This window comes from Saccoglossus kowalevskii, chromosome 21 (assembly GCF_978046115.1).
Source record: "Saccoglossus kowalevskii chromosome 21, keSacKowa6.1, whole genome shotgun sequence".
Lineage (NCBI taxonomy): Eukaryota > Metazoa > Hemichordata > Enteropneusta > Harrimaniidae > Saccoglossus > Saccoglossus kowalevskii.
In genome coordinates, this window is record NC_140661.1 from 23,493,291 (window position 1) to 23,514,475 (window position 21,185).

General features: G+C 35.6%; 1 protein-coding gene across 9 annotated transcripts in view; it reads left to right on the top strand.

Moving 5' to 3' along the window:
- Positions 1 to 905: 905 nt before the first annotated feature.
- Positions 906 to 21,185, top strand: part of NEO1 (neogenin homolog 1) — a 102,063-nt gene continuing 81,783 nt past the window's right edge. For 6 of the 9 annotated variants that reach the window (XM_085494766.1, XM_085494771.1, XM_085494767.1 and 3 more), the window contains exon 1: positions 906 to 1,186. In XM_085494766.1, the coding sequence (XP_085350892.1) occupies positions 1,111 to 1,186 (76 nt within the window). In that variant the 5' untranslated portion in view covers positions 906 to 1,110. 9 annotated transcript variants of the gene reach the window in all.

Genomic DNA, 21,185 nt, shown 5'->3' on the forward strand with positions numbered 1-21,185 from the left:
GTTACAATATATTTCCCTTCACATTCCCCTGTATTACATAACAATCTTTGAGCTGAGGCAGTTATGGTTCTACAACCATCACCAGTTCTCTTGTTTTTGTTTATTCTTATTGAAAACCAAATTGCAGCGCTGATTTTTTCAACTGATTAAAATTATAATTTGGCACTTTTATTAAAGGCCAACAGAATATTGTGAGAGAATGTCTGTCCCAGGATCTCACAATTGTAGGAATTAACCACTGCCCCTTGAAGAAATAAATGTTGCACATATGGTCTTTTATCATAGATACATCTAATATTGAAAATATATTGAAATACCAAAAAAGTGTCCCAGTTGCATTATTTTCATGTTAGTGATAACCTGCAGCTCCCCTGGCTATTTTACCAGATAAATACGTCTACAGTAAATTATATCATAGACCTACCATGATTAAACACAGTTGATGCGAGAGAAAATAAATTCTACCGGTACTTTTACTAGATTTCAAAGATAATACTATACAAGTTCTCTATAAAATTCCACGAATTAAGTAAAATATTTTTTAAAAACTTGAAGTTTTACTGTCTTTTCGTGCCGTTTTCAGGAAAGGTCTCTTGGTGTCCGCAGTCATCAGCCCCTGTCTTTAGCTCTGTGACCTGTCGGAAGATAGATCTTCATTTGTGAGGAACAAATAAATCACACTCAAACAAACACTGACCAGATGTCGTTTTCATTATCATTTGGTCACTGTTTGTGGTATTTGTAAATTGAATTCCCCACCTGTATGTTTACCTGCGAAATCCTTCGTCTTTCATCTATCCGATGAATCATTCTGTTTTGCGCCGCCATTGGCCACTTTACTACTAAGCCCTCCCATATTTGGATCATTTATGCTAATTTATGTTAATGAACCGCGCTCACCTAATAAGGTATGAGGTTATCTGACTGCCCAACTGAGCGTTTATTTTGCCTACATGTTTTCATGGAGTTATCGGCGTTGGGAAACGGTGGTGAAACTCGCCGAATTTGACGGGGATTTACGCGGTGTGTTACTTGAAACTCTTTAAGGATTAATGCAGGGAGCAGAGGAGATTATTGAACCTGGCGTAGGCTAGTTTTTCCTCTTCAAGAATGGCCAGAAGTCGTGTGTTTTCCGGTTGGCATTTTGTCGTCTTTGGGTCACTCTTTCAAGCCATGCTAGTTTTCGGTAAGTCCAAGTTGACTTCTTTTGACGACCCAGTGTTCACGTGCCTTTCACAGGGGTTACAGCCTGCTGTTTGTCAGTGTGAGTGTCGAATCTCCCCGACTGTGAACACTGTGTGCCGTGAAATGCGTGTGTGTACTGGTGTACTCGCTGTATGAGGTCGGAGTTGGCCGTGTTTTGACAAAGAGCGTATAATCTAAATCTCGGTTGAGTGTGTACACAACTGCCGCATTCGCCCTTCAAAACTTCGTACCAACTTCTTTGGAACTTAGGTAAACACGACCCACGCCAACCACCTTTCCACATCTGGTCACCATACCATCCCATATTATCCATGCTTGTCCCGGCATGGTTATTTTTCAGGTAAAATCAGATCTAATAGTTCCATCGAGTTTGTGTATTTTTGTTCTTGCTGTGTGTGATCGTGTGAGTGATCGGCGTGTAGCCTCGCTAGTAAAAACTTGTGTGTGTGTGTGGCAGTGTTTTTACATTGACGTGCTACGACGTCGGCTGAAATTGCGTTTAATATTTGTTTTCCACTGTTAATGCTATGATCAGTGCCGTGTCGCCGCATACAGATTGTGCGAGATGTCTCTACTTGACTCAAGGAGATGTTACAATCGAAGTTGTATGCTTGGAACCTTCGGGATGACCATTTGTTAGCAAGTGACTGTGGCAAACCCCAGTATCCAGCGCTGAATTGATATAAACAACGGCGTGGTGAACTTCTTTGAAGCGCCACAATTTCTACTTTGTTCAAGAATCTTAAGGATCGCTGTTAACAAAATCTGTAAGGCGACGTGTGATTTATCGGTCTCTCTGGAGTCGATTCTCGACAGTCGTGGGGTTTACTGTGCGGAGTGCGGGAATGTGAGCTGTCAACGCCTTGCAAATGCAGAGGGCGAACTGAAGATCAAAGAACCGCTCTGCCACTGAACTACGTGAAGAGGAAGGAAAACGTTTACAACGAGGCGGCGCTTTTTGTACAGGAAAATCCTTGTTGCGCCATTCCGACACAAAATTCACTATTACAAAAATAAAACCTGATACACTGATTGATATGGGAGTTGATATCACGTAGAATACATGTAAAAAAAATCTGTTTAAACCTGCAGTTTTATCAAGTCCTGGAACTAAAATAAGACAATAATCATAAATGTTCTGCAGTTTGCTAAATCTGGGAAATTGAACATTCTTACATAGCATTGGAGTAACTGTGGAACAGTATTGAAGGTACTGTCTAAGTCTGAAACATCAGAACACGGATTTACTCAACGATAATTATAAGTGTTATAAAACTGCTCACAGGTGTGCTGAGTAGCAGATGCAGGGAACTATATCATACATGAGCAGAGGTGCGTGATATAATGGATACCTACGTATCACAATATAGTATCGCGTGTGAAAAGTTAATTCTACTGGAGCCCGATTAACAAGAGCTGTAGGATTTAACAGTCGGTCCTATCACAATGAACATTATACATACTAATAAAAGCTTGTACAATGGGTATATTAGTATGACACATATGTTGGCGCGCTAACAGTGCTAAGGTCATAGTTCATCATATCCTATTTATTGGAATTTGCAACTCTAAATGACACAATTTTTTTCTTATCTGATGATAATGAACTATTGTGTAATTTGTTATATTAAATTATTTGCTCCTGGGAAGGTGATGTATTAGTGAAAGGAAGTTATCCCAATGAATGAAAATACCACACACTGGTCCATGGTTTTGTTTGCTTGATAGGCACATGTCAAACAAGCTTGCCATACCAGCCATAAAACGGGTAGTAAATTAACCATGCAAGGTATTAGAAAAGCTCAAAGGAGACGTTGACAGTTATTTAGGAAATGTTTATTTTTGTTGGTAGTTGCATTGATTAAGTCAATGGAAATAACACAAACGTTTCTAACTTCAGTCCGAAGCTTATGGGGTTTCATTAGTTTATCTAAAACCATTTATGCTCCATGTTGGAGAAGCGTTACTGGGCAATTAAATTATTTGTAAATTTTTTGAAGTTTAGGTATTAGTTTCCCTTTTGATAAAAGATAAATTTTCATCTTGTATTATTGAATCTGTCTTTTTTTTTTTTTTTTTAAAGCTGGTATTTTGGAAAGAAACCCTAACCTACTTCACCCGCTCCTCTAGCCACTCCCCTGGCTTTGCACTATATGAATCCAATTTGAAACCCAATTCACCAAAAGATTTTTTTTTAAATTGCTTTCATTTTATAACTCTTGATCTTTTTCTCATATTCAAGTATTTTTCAAGTGTCTGAGCTTTGGCGTTCTTCAACTTTCCAGTACCTCAGAAATAAGCTAGTGTGTTCTATTGCGATCCCTATTCTTATGAGGAGGCGTGTTGAAAGCCAGAATGCATTAGACGATGGACGACCAGACATTTAATATGTCGTGGTCTGACCATAATACACCATTGCGCAGTGTTTAGTGCAGGCGCTTTTAGAAACCTAACTCCGAAAATAAGAATCTTGGTGCATACAAGTCAATACTGAGGGTTGGTAAACAATGGTATTTTTGATGCTAGCCCATGCATTTATAGAGTATGGCAGGTCAATTAGAAAGGTGCTAGAGGGACTCGCATGGTATGGAATCCACCTGCTGAAACCGACACCTATAGATTGTGAACTTTGTAAGTCTGAAGTGCTTTGTTGGTTCCAAATGGATGGAATTAGTAAAAACTTTATTGCGCCGAGTTTTGAGTTACTTATTGAAGAGGTAGTGGGACTATACCATTCATACTGCCTGAAGGTGAGGGGTATCTGGAAAAGCTTCACCGGTTTTGGTCCTTTGTTGTTAGAGATCAGAAAAACTGGGAAGATTCTATTGCGTACTGACAGCTCATTAATCACTTCTAGTTGGGAAAGCAGAGATTCACTTTCTTTCATTTTAATCATGCTGATCAAATTAGAATTATTGTTCACGGCAAAGTGATTTATCAAAACCTCAGCATCTGGGATTCACTGAACTGTTGCAGCGGCTGCAACTTTTATATCTACTGCAGACCCCTTAACTCACTTGTTATTTTTCTCAGGTTGGTGACATGTACTTGCACACTGTTGGCTGTATTGCATTATTACAATCTTTTACCTCAATAATTATCACAAAAAGTTAATCTCAAATGTCAGAGGCTTGTGTTAATTATGTCAAGAAGCCATACTGATGAGCTGATCACACCCCCATATTGTTAAATTCTGACAATTGGTAATCTTGATTTCACCAACCTTGGGTCTGTTTTAAGGTAGTGAATATGAATGCTGTTTCTGTATACCGGTACTTGTGTTATGTTCTCGGATACCGTCCATTCAATGTCTGCTTTAAATATAACTAGTTTACTATGTTATCAGTGTGTACAGAATGGTAAAATAACAACAATCAGGACTTGCAAAAACAAAAACACTTACAATATAAATGTGTTAGGTGATTTGCTGGGAAAAAAAGTCATCCATGCTTCAATGGTTGCCCTTAATCTACATAAAACAAGAAAAAGTTGAATTATGCAATAAATTTAGGTGAAATACTCCTTGATACCTTAGTTCCTTGAAGAATGTTTGTGCACATGACAATTAAAATGCATAGTGGAAGTATTCTCAAAGATGAGCAGGAAGTCCCTAGAAAAAGAAATTGTTTCGTTAGGGGGACTATTGTCTGTTCTTATTTGTGACTAGTCCTAGCAGCGTTTGGGGGATCGTGAAGGAGCTCAGCTCCACCTTTGAAAATCACCATGCTCATACGGCTTATTTATAATGTAATCGAGAATGGTGTATGATTTAAAAAAAAATTATATCATGTTTCTCTGTGAAATCAGATTCGCACATAATTGAATCGCACACAATTCTAATGTACTTCTATTTCAAGGTTCGGTAGAGGATTATCTATTTCTGGTTTGGTAGTGTTTGTTCAATACATGTTGGCGTTCATCATAAATGATAACATTGCCATGCAACAACATGCATCAAAGCAAGGCAGCAAATATGTTCAGAACAAAAATAGTTAACCCTGGTGGCGTTGCAGGGGTTAGAAGCCAAAGGTGTGTACGAAGACAAAACAATTGGCGAATATGGGGCAGAAAAACGCTCAACTAGAATACTGAATAAAAATAACAACAAATGTAAACAAATGTTGACATAAATTCTTAGTACTACTGGGCAGATTAAGTTGCCAATGATATGCGGCTTTGTGTTTGAGAGGAATGTTACACTGCATGATGGGAAAAGTGTAGAGGTCAGCAGGTTCCATCAATAGTGGCGCAAAGTGGTCACACAATAGCCAGCGACACGGACAATCGCTGATGAAAGGTGTAAGCGTTAATTGTGAAAAATAAATGAAATTCTAGCTAGGGAAGGATGGTGGTATCATTGAGGTTTGAGTGGTTCTACTTTGGACTGCCCCCTCATCAAGCAAGGTAGTTGGAAAGCAATGAACAGAACGTGAAGTACAGTAATGAGAGAAAATAATGTGATTAATTATTTAGTTGGGATAGGCGAGCGTTGCCTCTAGATAGAGCTGTGGTCAAGTCGTAGACTGTATCACGTCAGATTTGAACAAAATTCCTTTTGGTGATGTGGGCCTGTCAAATGAGATTGGCAGTTTGTGTACTCAGTTGTGGGTACAGATAAATTTGTTTCACAAGTATTTTTATCATTTATACATGTCTTGTTGATATTGGGCTTCTCATATTTATTGTCCAGAAATGACCCACATTTGGTCAAGATTTGGATATTCAAAAATAAATACTTTGCTTGAAGTGAGTGTTTCAGTGTAGTAGCCATGACAGTAATACAAACGAATGTACAATACAAGAAACTTCATCTGATAGACTTGGACGATTATGGGCTATGCAAGTATTCGTGTTCTTTGAAGTACGTAAATATTAACTTGTTGAATTTGCACCAATATGTATACACAGGTACTGTAATGTTATACTAATTCAGAATTTGTTTCACATGTAATGTTATTGGCATTATGAAAATTATTTGTGGACAAAAAGCATAGAAATGCCAAGAGTGCTTTAAAAACAGAAACACTTGCAAATAATTGGTCAGTTAAGGGGTCAACAATTAGGAGCTTAGGGAAAAGGATTGGAGAATTAAAAAAAATATTGTACAGAGAGAATCCTGGAAAAAACAGAAACAAATTTTGCACACAATCATAGAGAAAACATATTCCACATGATAAAAAAAATTCTCCAAATTCGTCATGGAATAAACAAATAATTTAACACAGCACTAAGGGAAGGAAAACAAAAATTTTGCACATTTTTTTCTATCATTTCCCCTCACATGGCTTCTAATGGTCTACCCCAAGTAATAAAAAGTTTCATTTCAAGTAAGAAAAAGACAGTCTCAGACAAGACAGTGTTCGCCAACTGAGTAAGTTTTAATGGTGTTCTGCTCACAGCGTGAGAGTTTGCTGTATAGTGAGTCCCATCTGGGAGTAGAAATTAGTCAGCCTGTTAAAGTTAGGAAGTATAATATTACTATATCCATATAGCTAATGGTACAGCATGTCGAGAAACTGGAAGCCTCAACAAAAGACCATCAGCAAAAAAATAATTCCACCCCTTGGGCCTTAGTGATGACAGGCACATCCTGATAAATGTGTTGTTACTAAGGTGAATTATATCTATAACGTTTCCTGTAATTTAAATTGTGTTACTCATGACAATGAAAATGAGAAATTATCCTGTTGATGAATTATGAAGGAGGGAGTAAAAAAAGATGAAATATTTTTGGCAATTGTTCTTTTATTGCATTTCAAGGTTAGTAAATTGTAGTTTACTGAAATGACTGATTGTCCTTCCTCACTGTCTGCTTAATTTTTCATTGGAAGTTGATGGCATTATATTTAATGTAAATAATATTTCAATAACCACACATACTCAGTTCCTTCCCAAACTCTATGCTGTGTGGCCTAATTTGCATATAATTAGCATAACAGATGCTCCTTTGTTTTATATTTGCATTTCTGAAGACTGGTTTTAAATGTTGCCACTGAGCCAAAATAATATTAAGCAGCTTTCATTTTTTCTCCTAGGAAATGTTATGTTCATAATAAAATTCCATAGATTTTATCCTGAGCAGGTTATGCCAATCAGGTCAACCCACCTGAGCATCCCCAAACCAGAAAAACAGTGAAATCTATATTTTTTAGCCAAAAATTGAAAGAAAATTGCATGAATGTAAATGTAACTTGTTTAAAATATAGCAACTTTTTATCCTGTTGAAGGAACAGTCATCTAGAGCTTTGTGCGTGTGAAGTCCAATGATGTTTTACATCAGTTTTATATATTGAACCTACATAAAACACTTTGCTATGCAAAAGCTGTAAACTTAAATGCCTTCCATTTTTTGTTAAATACAAGTATACATTGTACATAATCCCTCCTCCCCAAGTAACAGTCTTGTTTTTTTTATACACTCCATGCTTGACCTTACCAAAACTTGTTAGCAAGAAGAAAGTGAGTAAACTTCTTGTATTTGATATAATCAGGTAAAGAATCAAGTCAAGGGATTCATGGTTTATTCCCCGAGTGCTCACATGTTAAGAATTAATCTGAAATCTACGCATTTCTCTCTGCTGCCTCTAGGTGGCAATATTCCTCTGTTTTGAGCACAGATCTGGTGTTTTATGAAGAACTAAAAATGAATTTTGGGGGAATTTGACTTTAAAATTCTCATATTTAAAGAATTTGTATTTCGAAATTGGTATAAATTCTCTCATGACACAGTTTGGAAACCCCCCCCCCCCCCTCAATAATAATGATCAAGTAAACAGAAAATGTGCACAAAAATCTTTTCTGGGTAAAAAAAAATATAATAAACATCTTTTACAAAAGGCCCCATTTTATACGACTGCTGATGGCACCGAGAAACCATGGCTAAACTCCCAAAATGCACACCCTTTACCCCTGCACAATGAAGAAAATCACCCAAATTTTATATTTAGGCCTTAATTCCCCAGTCCTGAATGCAAAAATTTTTAGTTGCAGTTCCCATTAAAGTATAATATTGGGTTTTCGATTTATTTCGGGGATAGCAGAAAAAAATCGCAAAGTGCCAGGATGTGTGACCTTTCACGGTCGTGCTTGAAATGATGACTGTGATGACTGAAAGTTTACACCTTTGGCGACACTGTTTAATTAGTATTGACTAGGCTGCAAGTAAATGGATCATTATAGTGTTGAGTAAATCCAAATAATATATTATTGATTCCAACGTAAGAGGAAAGATCAATGTATATGTGATGGGTTAGGATTGGTGCACATTAGTGTGCTATTATCCTTTAGGAGATTTCAAAAATTACCGCAGATGCCTTTAACATGATTGTACCACATTCTCTCTACAGGTGATTGTACATGCTTTTGTTGACTTTTGAATACCGGTAGTATTGTTTCTGTTGCAATTTAGTTTGGGGTAATTGTTTAGACTTGGCCACGACAACAATACTTTATAAAAAAACAAAACGATTTCCCTCAATTTGCAAAGAAGCTACGTCAAGGACCAAGTACAAAGGGTTTGAGGATAGGAAGCATTAATCAAGACGGCCTTTATCCAGAGAAATTACTTCTAAGAAAGCAGCTTGAGTAAGTTATTCTAAGGCCTGTGTCATTGCCGGCAATTTAACTGTGTCACAATGAGAAAAGTAGGGGAAAATTGGTATCAGGAATTTTGGTGGAAGATTATTCTGTTTTGGAGCTGTGTTGTTTGAGTAATGGTGGGAAAATGGGTTGGGTAACTTGCTTATTATTTGGGATGGGTATCCAACTGTAAAGTACATTTTACTCTCCTAGAAATGTATGGACTGAAATAAAATTGATATCCTACTGATTTCAGTTAAGAGCACGTTGTTGGGTATGGCAAAGAAACAAAATATGTGCGATATATAAATATATATATATATATATATATATATATATATATATATATATATATATATATATATATACACGGTGAAGTAACCAAGTATGTCTTTCATATGTGTGTGTCAGTAGGTATGGCATCTACCTTGCTTCCTTGTCAACGTTCTCTCTATTCTGTCTACCATAATGTGTTCGTATTATATTAGATAACTGAATATTACCCATCTCTCTGGAATTTGCTATACAATATCCATTATATTTTTTTTTTTTACATTTGAAGAATTGTCAGTCATTTATTCTTGGTATGGAATTCTTCTTACAGAGCCTCATTACATTCAATAAAGCTCCCGCTGTAATGGAATTTGATGTGATTTCATATTTTTTGCCTGAGTGGTTTCATCTTTGTGCTGTAGTCGTATGTACATTTTGTACAGTAATAACTTGAGGTCACTGAGTGAAGGAATGTCATATTCCAAATATAATCAGTAACCTTGTTACTATGGATTTTTTCTCAATTTATCTTTAATCAGATTTTTCAATTAACCATGCAGCTTTGTACATTTTTTTTTTTTCATTCCTGATTGTATCTTGGTTGCTTTAAATGTGATTTTGTTTTGTTTTGTTCGTTTTTTCTGTCAATCTACTTGAGATGTGCACTTGCATTTTAAACACTTCTTTCTTTTCATTTTGTAAGCTTGGCACTTATTGGTTGAGAACCTTGTGCAACTTGTACCAGCATCTTTATTGGCCAATTACAGTGATTGGGGTTCTTTGTATTTTATCACCTGATTTAGAATCAGAATGAGTCATTTATAAATAATCACAATGAAGAAAGAAACGGACTTGATTTGATGTTATTAAAATGCATATATTCCTACAAATGCCATGAAAAAATGTCTCTGGTTAACTATCCTTCTTTTTCAGCATAAACATCAGCTGTGCTAAATGATGAATGACTGTATCAATCAGGCCCCCTAAGACAATGCATACAAGTCCTGTCATGGCTTTTCTTTTAATTGCTCACCTAATGCATTTTATCTTTGGGCTAACCTGCAATGAATATCTTTTGAATAGACAACCATTCAATTATTGATGACACCTTCAAAAAAAAATGCCTGCCACACCACCTCCCTGTTGCACTAATGTATAACCATGGTTACACATGCTGTTCTTACAAATCTAGATGTTTTTTTTCCCAGTTTTTAAAATGTGTCCTATGTTCACTGTTATTAAGATCTAATAAAAAATTCATTACAAATCTGTTTCATAAGAATTTGTCATTGCATATGTTTCCATCCATCCATCCATCCATTCGTATTGATGTATAGGAAAAATTGTTTGTAGCTCCATTACATAGAAGCAGCTGTGTTGCCATGGTGATAGCTGTAACCCTTTATGTAGAAGCAGTAACAGATTGGATTTTGTTTGTTAAATAACATTGATACCAGATGAAAGCAGTCTTGAACTTGTGAATTATAACATTTCTATTTTCTGTCTCTTTAAATTTCTTGATAAGCTCAAAAGTGAATGATAATACTTTAGGTCAATGATCTGTGTTAGCTCTACTCTGATTGTGATGTAATATACTATAAAGCTGCTGCCTTGTCTGAAAATGAAGGGTCTTTTCAGTAAGTAAAGTAGGAATTAATGCTACTATGAGTAAATTGAACCATTTCATTTCCTGAAATCCTTATAACTATCTATAACATTGGGATACCGCGACATACTTAAATAATGATGTCATTGTGCTTGCGACTTGGTCACAACACGGGCGTGCCCAATAATTATACCTTCAGAGATCATACACATATCTGTCACATTCGTACCTTCTACATTGGCCCCGGCGTAAATCACTGTCACTGCTGTGTAATTTATAACAATATACTCTCTGTGAAAGCAAGGCCTACTGCATTTATTTATATGGGTTATAAATGTATATTAATGTTCTATAGTTGGACAGTAAAGTCTGCGTAAATCGCAGCAGTATATTTAGGTCAGGGCGAATAAGCATCATCATAGTCGGTAATTTGTCATTGATGTGTAATTGCCGCTGAGTGAACATTGTTGTTACATTCATGGTAAGCGGAAACTACTAACACTACTGTAAAATCTGTATTAGAAACTGTGGCTTCTATTAAAATAATACAATGCAACAGAGGGAATGCGGCTTCTATTAGAGCATCTACACATATGAGAAATGGTGAATTTTTGGTTCACAATTATTCAAAAACAATGGGTGCGACTTCTATTAGGGATGCAGCTTCTAATACAGATTTTACGGTAATGGACAAAACATGCATAATTTCTAGTGCTTGGGGGAGGGAGAATGATATAATTGTGTAGAATTGAGACTTCCTAAGTTTTGATGCATAGCTTTTAACACAAGACAGATTGAGAATTTTCATGGAGGCCTGTCTCGTAGTGATTTATTGAACTTTATAATTACTTACCAGGAAATTAAGGTTTGTGCATTTTGGTAATCCAGTAATGATTACTAACCTTGAAATTCATGTATTTTCTCTGTTAGAAGTAGAACAATTTTTTTGGGAAATAACTTGCACTGTAATTTCTTCATGCCAACCTTTCAAACAGGGCTTTTACATAATTTTACTGATAGCGTATGAATTTATTCATTTTTATGATCCTTCTTTGTAACCCTAACAGTCCGCTATAAGTGTCTTCTTCTTTAAAATAATATTATTAAATCTAAATTGGCGAGTCTAAATCTCCAACTCTCAGCAAATTCATCTATTTCCATCTCAAAATTTAGAATTAGAAATGTCTAACATAGTATTTTGTACATTACCACAAAAACTGTCAAATTGGGTCATTCAGTTCATTTAATTTTCATCCAGACATAGCACATACATCTGTACATACACCCAGTATCTAAATTAGTGGATTTGATTTATCGTTTAAAATAAATCATAATTATACCAGAGAGAATCTTTCTTTATAGGTTTTGACATTTGAATCCAGGCTGTGATTTTGAAATAGATTTATGAGGGAAGCTGATGAAAATTGATCACTATTATGCATAGACCGATTATCAGAAATATGGGTAATTTCTTATTCATAGATTACCCAGGGTTACTTAATTATCCCCCCATATCAGAAGTGCACCAATAAAGAGATTTTCTGCAAGCGATGATGAGTTCTCTCATTGTTCATTCTCTTTAACGGTACTCTGGTTTGACAGTCATTTTTCATCGTCGTTATGCATATTTGGCCAAATGTAATACATTTTGTTTTCAACTAAAATCCTATCTTGTTGAATCACCACTGTTAAATTCATCCTCCTTCTTGAAGATATTAATATTTTGAGCACTTTTCACATGTCACAAAGGAATACTTGGATCAGTTTTCTTCAAAATGAAGGAAAATAATTCTAAAAAAAAATACACCTAAACATGCAAAATGTTGCACCAAATTTGGCGTCAAAAGACTTTTACTTTCTGGATTAAAATTACAATGGATAACAAAAGATAGATTAACTTTGTAAACAGCATAAACAATAGTGTCCCATGATTCTTTGGTGCAATCCCTGGGTTTGGAATGTTTCCCTTTAATGATACAATGACCTGATCACTGATCCAACCACATTATGTATTGCCATAGGCTAGAAAAAGATTATTTTTAATAACCTTTTGATATTTAATATTCCCTCTGGTAGATTGTGATCAAAATACTTAGTTTTGAGCTTAGCGGTAGTGTCGTATCCATTGCCTGTTATCTATCTGATGACTTGTATTGTTGGATTATAAAAGGTCTCGTTTTGGTATACCAGTGTCTTGTGTGATGTAATTGGTAATTTTTTGGAACTGAATCCATTATGGTCAGATTGTTACATAGTAGCCCCCCCCCCCAATAGGTTCAGATAAACTATAGTGCTTAATTATTATAAGAATGACTTGCACATGGAATTGTTATGCAGTAATCTGCTTCGCTGATTCTCCCCCAACAAAATTTGTAGAAAATGTCATTTTCCTCCAATTGATTATTTTTTAACATCCTTCAGACAGAAGATAATATTTTTTAGAGATAAAGGTTTGAGGGGGGGGGGGGGGGGTTAGACAAAAGTTGAGAATTGTCGTGTAATCAATCTCAGAGCATGTCTAGTCTTCTTGAAGAGAGACAGCTGAACACCTCAAATGCTTTCAGTCCATGCTGTACTCATTATGACCACCATGGAGGAAGTCATAGGAACATCTGTGGTATTTAGTAATCTAGTAAATCTTGTATTCTACATTGCAAAGTGTACAGTGTTGGAACAAACAGTTATTCAAGATAGTATTGATTGTCTGGCTTGAATTTGAAGTTTTTGTACTAGATTATTTTGAAGAGTACACTTCATTTATGTGTAACTGCTGAGATGCATGTGATTACTGTGTAACAGCCTGAATATGGCTTGTGTCCATGCACACTTTGTCTTAAACTGGGATCAGTGTAAATCATTTTGGATTAAACTATGAGTAAATACCACTCACTCTTGGCCCTAGACTGAGATCGGTGGAAATCACTAATCCCCCCCTAGCTTAGGATTAAACTATTGATAAAACCAGTCACTCCCTGTCTTAGACTGGGATCAGTGAGTCACTGAGCCTCTAGTTTAGGATTTAACTATCAGCAACACCAATCACTGCCCTAGACTGGGATAAACCTGTAGCAACACCAATGACAGGGATAAATCCGCATCACTGCCCTACCTAGACTAGCAATCACTGTTCTCCTTGCTTATTGTCTAAACTAGCAGTAAATACCCTAGACGTTGATGACTTCCAGATGAAGGAAATAGACACCAGAAAAGCAAGGCCAAAAATAGTTGTAGTTTTGAAAAAACATCATCTAACCCAAGTGGCATATGATCTAGTCAAGTAAATAGTGAACCTCATGGCTAGATTGAATTGAAAACAAAGATCTCATTTGTCTGCTGTGTGCCATAGACTGATTATTTAGGGGTTTAGTCACACTGGGAGTATTTCAGAGCATATAGACAAACAGTGGTGTTAAGTTATGCACATATGGATGGCTCCTACTGATGTCATATGGTATATCACTTATGTGAATGTATTGTGATTGGTCTAAGTGTACAAGAAGCCTGGCATGTTTGGTCATAATTATATCATGTTTATTCTTACTGTTTGAAAATTCTAGCCATGAATAAATAAAAAAAAAGTATTTCTTGGCTGTATTCACCAAGTCATTATCAGGTTATTCAGTATTCATGAATCTCATCAATATTCACCAATCTCATCAGTATTCATGAACCTCATCAACATTCACCAATTTTTTCAGTATTCATGAACCTCATCAACATTCACCAATCTGTTCAGTATTCATGAACCTCATCGACATTCACTAATCTGTTCAGTATTCATGAACCTCATCAATATTCACCAATCTGTTCAGTATTCATGAACCTCATCAACATTCACCAATCTGTTCAGTATTCATGAACCTCATCAACATTCACCAATCTGTTCAGTATTCATGAACCTCATCAACATTCACCAATCTGTTCAGTATTCATGAACCTCATCAACATTCACTAATCTGTTCAGTATTCATGAACCTCATCAATATTCACCAATCTGTTCAGTATTCATGAACCTCATCAATATTCACCAATCTGTTCAGTATTCATGAACCTCATCAACATTCACTAATCTGTTCAGTATTCATGAACCTCATCAACATTCACCAATCTGTTCAGTATTCATGAACCTCATCAATATTCATCAATCTGTTCAGTATTCATAAACCTTACAACATCAAACTTGCCATGAAAACTGACGACAGGTAAAACATTAAATAATTGATTCTTGTACAATTGACTGTTATAGTTGTTAGAAAGATATAATCCGTGTGAGTTGTTCACATTTACATCATTATGCATGAAATTGAATATAAAGGACAAACAAAGGTTATAGTGGTTGTTAAAACATTGTGTGGGATTTGACAAACACGAAAGAATTTTGTAAGGTATTTTCATGCTCAGTAATGTGCTATACATACATATTTGATAATGGTCAGTTTTGATTGAGTAAGGCTATCTCAACACAATATTCCCTTCTCAAAGATTGGTATTTCGGCATTGAGCTATTAATACAGAAATTCAGAATCAAACGTCCAGGCCACACCTTTTACACAATACAAGATCTTGCAATGAACAGATCATCAACTATTGAATGAGATTTGTGAGTGTGCCTGAAATACTGTCATAATATTACAATAATGTATCTTCATTATTAAACCTAGAATTGGTAATCCATCTTGATGGCAGATTCTCTCTACATTCCAATTTCACCTAACGTAATGCGATGACCTTCGACGAACTTTTGTTGCACTAGTCTTTTATTAAGGGTTCATATTCAGATAAATTACTCATCTCTGAATTAGTCAATTATATGAGTTATGATAGCCATTAACACTGTCTCCCAATAATACCAAGTGCCATATTAACTGTGGATAAGCACTTGGTACTAAGACCTGTGTTGGAAATTAATGCTAACACTTCAGTTCAATAGCATCTGATTTTGTGTTCGACCAATAGTTTTGAAAACCAACTGTTGGCAACATGTCCTTTCGACCAATACAAAAATGAATACCACTGACCTACAGTTGTATAGAGACATCTAGTTCCTGTAATATAAAAATACCTCAAGTTCGAAACCACAAGTCAGAATGTTTTCAAATTTGATATGCAAGTACCTTGGATGGTTCTTTCTCAGATTTGTTCATTTCATGTCAAAATCTCAAATTCTCTATTTTGGTGAATATTATTATTGTAATTTTTGGTAACAAGTGATATTTTTGACTTCTTGTGAAAAACCTCAAGTCCGATTACTTTGATATTACATATATAGGTACTACATGTGTACCTCTCTCAGATTTGTTCATTTTGTAATGATATTTTTAATTCTCTAATTTTGGTGAATATTTTTGTCATTTTTGGTAAAAAGTGATATTTTCCAATATTGTTGAAAACCACAAGTCTGATTGCTTTGATACTATACATATTGTTAATTTTCTAATAATATCTTCTGTTCTTTAATTGTAATGTGCATTGCTAACAGCTGAGCTGTCTCAGCCGAGAGGCTGCTTGTTTTATGTTAATTTCCAACACTGAATAAGATACTAATGTGGATAAAACTGTTTGCCTGTTACATTTTAGATAAAATCAGTTGATTTGAAATATAATACTATCCTTGGTATCTTTCATTTATACTTCTTGTGATGAACTCACTAGTTTAATAAAAAGACAGGAAATACAAACAGTGTGAATAAATGTGTAATTTCCTCTGAATTTCAATTCTCGCATAGTGTATTATAACCAAAAGGGAAATGAGACTTTGGGGACCAATGTTAGTGAAATAGCTGTTGGTGTAATCATATTTACCACACATCAAAGAAGCCCAATTGAACATCACAGTTGAGGATCAATTCCGTTCGAATTATTCTAAGATTAATATTTGATATATCATTTTTGTTCTAATGGTAGTGCTTGTACCGGTACTCTTGTAAATGACAGGTGTGTGTGAGGGAAACATGCTTTTAATAAATGCAGTATCTTAAAGGTAAATATGCATAATATTGAAGAATTGTTGTATGCCCTATCTATCGATAGCTTTAGCACACTTTACTGTTGTTTCTGTACCTTCACAGTCATTGCCCTATCTGTGCATCGTGTCTTCAATTAGCTTGTATAGAGGTTTCATTCCAAAGTCAGAATTTAGTATTATAGAGGGGCAGGGATTTTGGGGGGGGGACATGCAGCTTGCATGTATGCATATACAAATGTATGTATGTGTGTGTGTGCTACTTTAAGTCGTGCATGTGTAGTACATGATTACTATACTGTAAATAACACATAGTAATTTGCTTCGCTGTTAATAGTGTTTCTTTTGACATCTTCACTATATCAAGATGTTCAATATACTATTTTATCAATTTTGGCCCTGGTGTTGAGTATTTGTATGTCTGTACATGATATATTTGCAGGTGAGAAAATCAACACTAGATAGTGGTCAATGAATTAAAATTAAACTGCCACTATTTTGCTTGGCCATTGTCAGTAATACTGTCCTGTGTGAGTGATGTGTTGTCAGACATTGCTCTCTGTTTTCAAACACACTTGTGATTTATTTATAAAAGTTGAATTCTTGGTCTTGATCATCTCAGAATAAATTAACATGATGTCATATAATTCAAGCTCTTTTAAGCTCTTCGTGTATTATTGGGGTACATTGTTAATGGATACACTGTAGCCTCGTTATAACGAACTCTTTGGGGGACATACAATTAGTTATAGTGAAATGTTCACTATAATGAAGCACATAATACATTGGGTTTGTTGTGAGTGAGAGACACGCTATGTGTTCATTATATCAGGAAATTCATTATAACGGTGTTCATTATATTGAGGTTAAAGTGTATTTGGTAAATGCCAGCTTTGCTGTCACACCATGAGTGGATTGCATTATATGGGTATATTTTGCTAAAAAGGTAAGTTAGGGATAACACGAGCAGGCCTTGAACTTGGTTATTCTGATGCCACTCGTTGGAATTGAAGGAAATAGACTTTTGAAGAGCATCAGGGCAAGGTGTGGCATCAAAGCAATCTCCTTCATGGTGCCAGTGAATTTAAAGTCTTTTTTTTTTTAAGATCATGTTCATGACCATCAGATGGTTTATTTTCACTGATTTGTCTTAATACAAAACCATACAAAAAGGGAGTATTTTATTTGGCTGATTTTACCCCTCCAGCAAAAACAAATAGCAAATGAAAATGTATTCTGCAGTGTTATTAGTGGCTTTGCTATCCATAGTAGGGCACAGTTGGTGACTGAGTAATGGACACTGACAATTGAGTCATGCCTTTCCAGCTGAGACACATTGTTCTTCTATACCATCTTTTCACAACTATTACCACAAATTGCTTTATATTAAAAAGCGTGGAACATTTGGCTTTGTTGCATGTCTTAAGGCCAAAAGAAATCCGTGGAGTCAGAGAGCAATGTTGAATGTTTACTCATCAGGTCTGGCCAAGAAGCAATGGCAGAGTGGTTCACCCCCTGTGGTGCAATGCTACTCATAAAGTAGTCTGAGCACATCCAGAGCAATATGGCAAAAAGAAATAGGGTTGTTCAGATTATGAATGAGTCTTAGTGTTTTGTCCCTCTATTGATTATGTTCTATTATGTCCCCTGCACTACATTAGTGTTTTCATGCTCAATTCCTTCTCTTGTGTACCAGTGATGTCTTCAGCATACAGACCAGTTTGACCTGCATGTACTGTGCCTTTAGCACAGTGAACTGGTTTACTCCATTTCTGTTTGGAGTATCTGAAGGGACTAAACCTTATAAGTGTTGGTTCGATTGCACAAGTGTAAAACTGTCTGTATTCACATCACTGATCAATTGTATTCACATTTATCAAGAGGGTATCCTTCAGATCACATCCAGTTGTGGACTGGATTAATTTATTCAAAACTTAGTCAACACTTATTTTTATTTTGGCCTTGGTTGCTATACTTCCAATTGATAGTATTCAATATCGCCATTCTATTTATGAAAAATTCCCTGAACTTATGATGAAAAGTGTCCACCATGTCTGTGAAAGTTGGTCTCTGCTGAATAACTTCAGTTCACCTTGTTGCATTATTCAATAGCTTGGTGGTTATTGCACAACACTTTCGTGATATCTCGTTATAATTGTCTTTGATCCTGATAATTCAACAAAACGCAAATCACTATTCTCTAAAGATCCAGGCAGCAGAATTTTATTCAAACAATGGGTTTTGAAAAGTGTGAATATTGGAATTTTATCATTGAATGAACATTCCCGGTCATCGCAACATTCCCATTCTTTGACTTTCATGGAATTTTCATTTGTCACAATGATTCATTACATTCTCGGGAACCATCCCAAACCAGATTTGGGAAAATAAACTAAGCCTTCAAGTTGGTGGGAATCGGGTCATACTCATTCATTTAACTGCTCATGGATTAATCAACACCTTGAGCTGAGTAGGCCATTTACCAATCAACTGAGGTGTTGCATTTCTCTTCTTTCATAAGCTCTGATTGCTCCTTGTTTTCTCATGAATGATGGGTGAAAAGGTCATTGGAATTTGTTTTATGTCATTTTAACAATCCTCAGTAAATATTGAATATAAAAAAAAAAACTTAACAGTATTAAGTGAACAATTGTTAATAAATTGTAGTATTTTTGTTTTAGTGTTTTTTCTTTCACAAATATACTCTGCTTTTTGTTGTTCTAATTTTGTCATTCACTTTTTGCCCTTTTCTAAACTTCTCAACTTGTAAAGTTTTTAGTATGGTGGAGTCGGCCGTAAATTATTTTTATTAAAAAGTTTTGATTAAGGGAGAAGGGAGAGATTTCCAATTGCAATTTAATTTTTAAGACTGCAAGAATTTTATTTTTTGTTTGAAACTTTAAAAAAAAAAATACTAAATTTTGTATTTCTTTATTGTGGTTGTTTTACATCAAAGAACCAAAAATATTTCCATGGTGTTTTTTTGTATGACTTGCGACTTAAACTGTTGGCCCCAACCAGGTAACTCTAGATATCAGCCTGCAGCAATAAATGCCAATACAGTTTACTTTAAAGGAGGTCATGTCAACCGACTTGTTGCAGTAATTATTTGAGACTGACAAACAAAAACAACTGATTTTACCACCCCATGTGGGAAGTACTGAACACTCCATTTACCCCATTCATAAGTTTTTTCTACTTCATGGGAGCTTTTAATTTGCTTCAGGTGCTAGGGTGGGGAATTAATTTGTTTTGGCAGTGCTGAGTTTTTATTGTATTGTGTTGAAGACCATTTATCATTCCCAAGACAGCCATGTTGACTTAACAAAAATAAAAAGTGTTTTATGGACTTGTTTTTTCGGATCCGCATAGGATGGCTGTATGCCTTTCTTCAAATAATGTTTCTTCTTGATATTTTTTAGGCCAAGGACTTGTAAATATTTGGTGATGTTAATTAATATTTATCGATTTCAATGTCTGTCTGCCTGTGACAGAATACAAGCTTATACATTTGTACCATGTGCATAAGATGTCCTTTTTGCCACAGTCACTGCATTATAGAAGTCTGCTTGCTTTCATCCTTCTTTACTGCAGGTTACTAGTGTATCTGAGTGATAGTCAGACATACACGTAAACACTATTAGTTTGCATCCCCAAGTGGCGGACGTAGTCTGCTGCTGGTTCATTCTCTGTTAGAGGATTGATTCCTGCTGAGATTATAGTTCGGGATCGTGGGATCACTGCGCTCAGTGCATGTCCCTTCATTTATTTCTAGCGTAATACTGCAGTAGGATTCCAGTGATGTGCCTATCTTGATCTCTCTGCAGGACATCAGTATGATATCCTGAACAATGGCTTAATATCGTATTTGGTTTATTATGTGCTATTATCCAATAGAAGCACATGTAATCCTGTTATCAGCTGCTTTTAGCAGAGGTGTGTCTATGGTCAAATAAGTCGTGATTTGACAATCCAGTGCACAATAAATGCATTTTTTGACTCTTATAGATTTTTATCAGAGATTGGCAGATACGATAGTCAGTTTGGATTGTTAGTCTTGGGTAGAAGTAGCGATACAGCCTCAGAAACTTGTTATAAAACAAACAATTTTTATGCTACATTTATATATCTGCTTATAATAGAACAAATATAGCAGGTTGAGAGAGACTGGAAATAATTTTCACCAAAACTTTAACAGTATGGCTTCTGTGTGAGAACCATGCAACATGGAAGCCACAGGATAAAGGTTAAGTATTAGTGGGTAAATCAACAAAATAACATTTTTAGTACGTATCATTGTCCTTCCTGTTAGCATCAGTGTTCTTGCTATTTTGCTGGGAGAATGCTGAACATTCTGTTTGTAAAATGCACGTTTCCAGTGCGTATCAATTTTCATATTTTTCTTTTAAGGAAGTCAATGAACAAAAACAGCATTGCTTTGTTTTGACTTGTAACCCACTGCTGATACCCTATATTGAAGCACTCTGATTTAACTGCCAGGTGTTGTCGTGGTTCCCGAACCTGTAAAATAAACATTCATTTGACTGGTACAAGCTCCTG